The 4,532-nt window shown below is 39.5% G+C and overlaps 1 protein-coding gene across 2 annotated transcripts in view; it reads left to right on the forward strand.

Moving 5' to 3' along the window:
- Window positions 1-4,532, forward strand: part of eml3 (EMAP like 3) — a gene marked incomplete in the record, with an annotated part of 43,050 nt that overhangs the window by 34,333 nt on the left and 4,185 nt on the right. For both annotated transcript variants that reach the window (XM_014027205.1, XM_014027207.1), the window contains 5 exon segments: window positions 783-914; window positions 1,237-1,304; window positions 1,611-1,699; window positions 2,393-2,490; window positions 2,836-2,923. In XM_014027205.1, coding sequence (XP_013882659.1) covers window positions 783-914; window positions 1,237-1,304; window positions 1,611-1,699; window positions 2,393-2,490; window positions 2,836-2,923 — 475 coding nt within the window.

The following is a 4,532-nucleotide window of genomic DNA, read 5'->3' on the forward strand; positions in this document are numbered from 1 at the left end:
GTACAAACCCTTTGTACGAACAAAAGTAAGAGAAATTTAGGATAAGAATACGAACATGTTCTTGCATGAGGCCCATTGAGTTGCTGCCATGTGATTGGCTGATTACACTTTTGCGTTAATGAGCAGTTGGACAGGTGGACCTAATAATGTGGCCAGTGACTGTATAATACTGTACATTAATAATAATAATAAAGTGGTATTGTAATACTGTACAGTAATAATTAGGGGCGGCTGTGGTGGAGTGGTTAGAGGAGACGTCCTGGAACCAGAAGGTCACCGGTTCGATCCCCGGTCTAGCTGTTTTCAGTTGTTGTGTCCTTGGGCAAGACACTTCACCTGCCTTGCCTACCGATGGTGGTCAGAGGGTCCGGTGGCGCCGGTGCWTGGCAGCCCCGCCTCTGTCAGTGTGTCCCAGGGCAGCTGTGGCTACAACGTAACTTACCATCATCAGTGTGTGAATGTGAGTGTGAATKGGTGAATGTCTGTAAGTGTAAAGCATTTTGGGGTCCAGAGGGACTTGATAAAGCACTCTATAAGTTCAGTCCATTTACCATTTAATTAATACAGTGTTATTATAATACTGAACATTGCTGCTTGTTGTACAGATTAATTTCTCAGTGAATTAAGATCAAGATAAGTTTTCTTCAGTTTTCTTCCATGTAATGAAATCAAAACAGGTGCAACAAGAATATTTATGTACTTACTGATAAATATCATAGAGATGGTGTGAGTTTTCCATAGACACAGCTGTACATCCTGATGTTTGTCATTCTCTGTCCCAGGGACATGTAGATGAAATGTGGGGTTTGGCCACTCATCCCTCCCACAACATATTCCTCACCTGTGGTCATGACAGACAGGTGTGTTTGTGGAACACTGTGGAACACAAGCTGGACTGGTGTATAACGCTGGAGGTAAGRCTTTCTGCTCAGAGTCAGAAATAAAACATCAGGAGGAAATCAGATTAAGATTTTATTTGTTGCTTGTAACTTATTGACTTATTAACATGATTGAAGAGTTTTCAGTTGGTGTGGTTTTATATTTTGTTTTGTCGATAACTTTAAAATTGTCTGTAAAAACAAGGAACACGAATATTTACAAGAGAACAATGAAGACTTGATTTTCTGTTGCATTTTAGAAAATATCTTTACTTTATAGAACTGGGGTTCATATTTACAAACAAGGTGCATTCATTTTAAAAAGGAAGCATTTAATTTGGAATAATTTCCTCTGCAGGAATATGGGTTGTGTGCTGATTTCTGCCCAAACGGGTCAGTAGTTTCAGTCGGCCTCAGCACAGGCAGGTGAGTCGCTGCATCTACATTCACTGTAAACCTGCTGAAGCTAAACTAACTGAACACACAGGTCAACACACCCAGGTCCCTGTAAAATACATTATAATCTGTAAAATACATTAGTCTCTAATACTGTAAAATACATTATAATCTGTAAAATACATTAGTCTGTAATAATGTAAAATACATTAATCTGTAATACTGTAAAATACATTACATACTGTAACACAGACACAACCTCCATAAAAAGAAGTTTTTCTGTGTAACCACATAATGTTTTCTGTTATTGAACACATTTGTGAATCACCTTTACAGGTGGGTTGTCCTTGACCTGCTGACCAGGAAGGTGGTCTATGAGTCCATTGATGGAAATGAGCAGCTGTCTGTCATGAGATACTCACCAGGTCAGTCCCAGTGTTATGATCTTTGAAGAGCATGTTTAGTCCTTATAAGTCTGTCGTGAGCTGTCTGGGTCTGAACTTCTCAGACCACCTTCAGATGTAGTCTGAGCTGCATAGTTGGGTAGTCTGAACACAGATGTTCTGAGCCAGGCTGGAGAACCTCCTGCTCATCATCATCATCATCATTATCATCATCGTGTCAACCCGTAAAGACAGTCATTTCTTGGCTCTGTTGGTGACCTGACAGAGGTCTGCAGGTGTCAGATGTTCCAGGCTTAAGGTGCAGGATGTTAAAAGATTGTCCATGTTTGGTGACCACATTCACAGGTTGCATTCCTGGCGAGCCCCCGTTTAACCAAAGTGGTTTTGGTCTCCCCAGCGCCAGTTCTTGCCTGGTTCAGAGCAGACTATTGTCTTSTCTGTAGTATGTTTCCTTTAAGCCCCACCTCCATTGTCAAGCCTCACTCTATTGGGTCCATGTCTGTGCAGTGTGTTCCTCACACGTCAGCACACAGCTTAGGCTGCTGTGGCTTTATCGTCCGATAATCAGACACTTTTTAATAAGTCACAGCACTGTTTAGAAGTGCTTGTGTAACCGTAGGTGGACAGTTGGTCCAAAACCTCCCAGGATATCTGCTGATTTCAGACACCTCCGTCCAATGTGTGATTGTGTCTAAATGTTGCTTTTCTCTTCAGATGGAAGCTTCTTAGCTGTCGGCTCTCACGACAACTTCATCTATATCTACAGCGTAACAGAGAGCGGCCGCCGCTACAGTCGGTTTGGGAAGTGTAACGTGAGTTAAAACACAGGTTTCTGTATTTGTTACATTTCTTCCCTACATGCGTCTATGTTCTTTATAACAAAAGGAAAGGGCACAGGTTGTCACCACGGTTACAAGTGATTATAAAACTGGTCCAGATCTGTTGTTATTGATCTCAGAGGTTTACTGCAGTACTTTACCACGACTGCAGTACTTTAACACGACTGCAGAGGCAGGTACCAGGTGGAGACAGGAGACCTCCTCATGTCCACAGAAATACAAAAGGAATAAAGCTGTAAAAAGTGTTTGGTGTTATGTAGTATGAAGAATCCTTTTCTCCAGTTTGATTTCTTTTTCTGTTTTTACCTGTTCAATCAGGGACACTCCAGCTTCATAACTCATCTTGATTGGTCCAAAGACGGGAGGTACATCATGTCCAATTCAGGAGACTACGAGATCCTGTACTGTAAGTGAACATCCAGAACTGTGCAGACCATAATAACCCTGTAAAACACACACTTCTGTTTAAAGGGACAATCTAGTCATCTTTGAACTAATCTTCTGCCTAATAGTTATCAAAAGTTAACAGCTGGGACATCAGTCAAAGTGTGTGGAGACAAAGTCTTCAGGGCTYGTTTGTTAAATGTTTTTTAAGCTTAAAAAAACATGTCTTAAAAAATAAATTACATATGTGATGGAACTAATACTTTTAGGTTTAAGCCGGTAATTCATGACATGCTTTAATGACCTAAGTTTTCATGACATGCTGTTCATCTACAGATACAGTAGAATGATTAAAGTCAGAACAAGRTTTGTTAACAACAGTCATTCTTAGATATCACTTGTGTTTATCTTTGTWTTTTCCCTTGACCTAGGATGAAATCTTGCTCTATTAAGATGACATAATAGTGTTTGTTAAACAGTATATATGAGGCCTTAACTGCATCAGAAGCAGGAGCAGAGAGCAGGAGGACAGTCTGATGGCTCTATGTTGTTCTCTGTGTTTCCTGTTGTTGCAAATAAAACTCAGCTGATCATTCCATAGAGTACCTTCATTCTTGGACCACGTACTGTATTTCTGTCTTTGTTAAATAAATATTTCCATAACAACATAAAAAATGTCTAATATTCAAATACTAGTGGCTAGCTGCRATACAATTTAAACCCTGCCCCTTCATGTAAACCAATGGGACATTTTCCATTTGTTTGACTTAATTTAAAAGTGTTCAYAGCATTCCATGCATATTTCAGTTCAATTCAATTCAGTTCAGTTTATTTATATAGCGCCAAGTCACAACATACATTGTCTCAGGACACTGTACATAAAAAATAACAATCTAAAGAAGAAACCAGCAGRYTGYGTTGAATCACTTCATCACAGTCTCCCATCCTGAGCAAAYGGTGGARAGGAAAAACTCCCTGCTAATCAGGAAGAAACCTCCAGCAGRACCAGGCTCAGGATATTTGTCTATAATAATAGTTTGCTTAGGTGAATACTTGATCTCAGCACTATTGTTTCTTGCTATCTGGGATTTCCTAATTAAGCTTGTGATGAATTACTTAATTGAAGAAATTTATTGGAGTTGTTTACTACTGATTTATTGACACTACACATTGTATAGTCTTTTATTAGGTGAACAGTAATATATTTTTATAATGTGGTTATCTCTGACTTAACTGATGATTTTATGTGCAGACTGGGTTGTGGGCCTCTTGATCAGGGTCTCAGACTCAGGAGGCTTTTAGTCAGATACATACATTAGTGTGAGGGATGATGTCATCTTGACTCCATATAGGAGTAGCCTGCCCCTTTAACATATGTCGTGAGGTGGAGTCAGGATGTGAAGAAAGCTGTTACTTTATGTGTTTTTCCTGGTTTTTACTCACTGCTTAGCTGATGCCTGTCGGAGACAGATTAAAACAAAAGCTAATCAGTCCACACAGCTGTGTCTGAATGGTTTTGTATGGCTCACTCCAACATTCACATGTCAATATTAACTGGTATTAGATCTGAAAAGGTAAAGGGTAACGAACATTGCTTATTTTTTAATATACTGAAGAATTGAAAAATCAAA

Source organism: Austrofundulus limnaeus, unplaced genomic scaffold, assembly GCF_001266775.1.
Source record: "Austrofundulus limnaeus strain Quisiro unplaced genomic scaffold, Austrofundulus_limnaeus-1.0 Scaffold623, whole genome shotgun sequence".
Classification (NCBI taxonomy): Eukaryota; Metazoa; Chordata; class Actinopteri; order Cyprinodontiformes; family Rivulidae; genus Austrofundulus; species Austrofundulus limnaeus.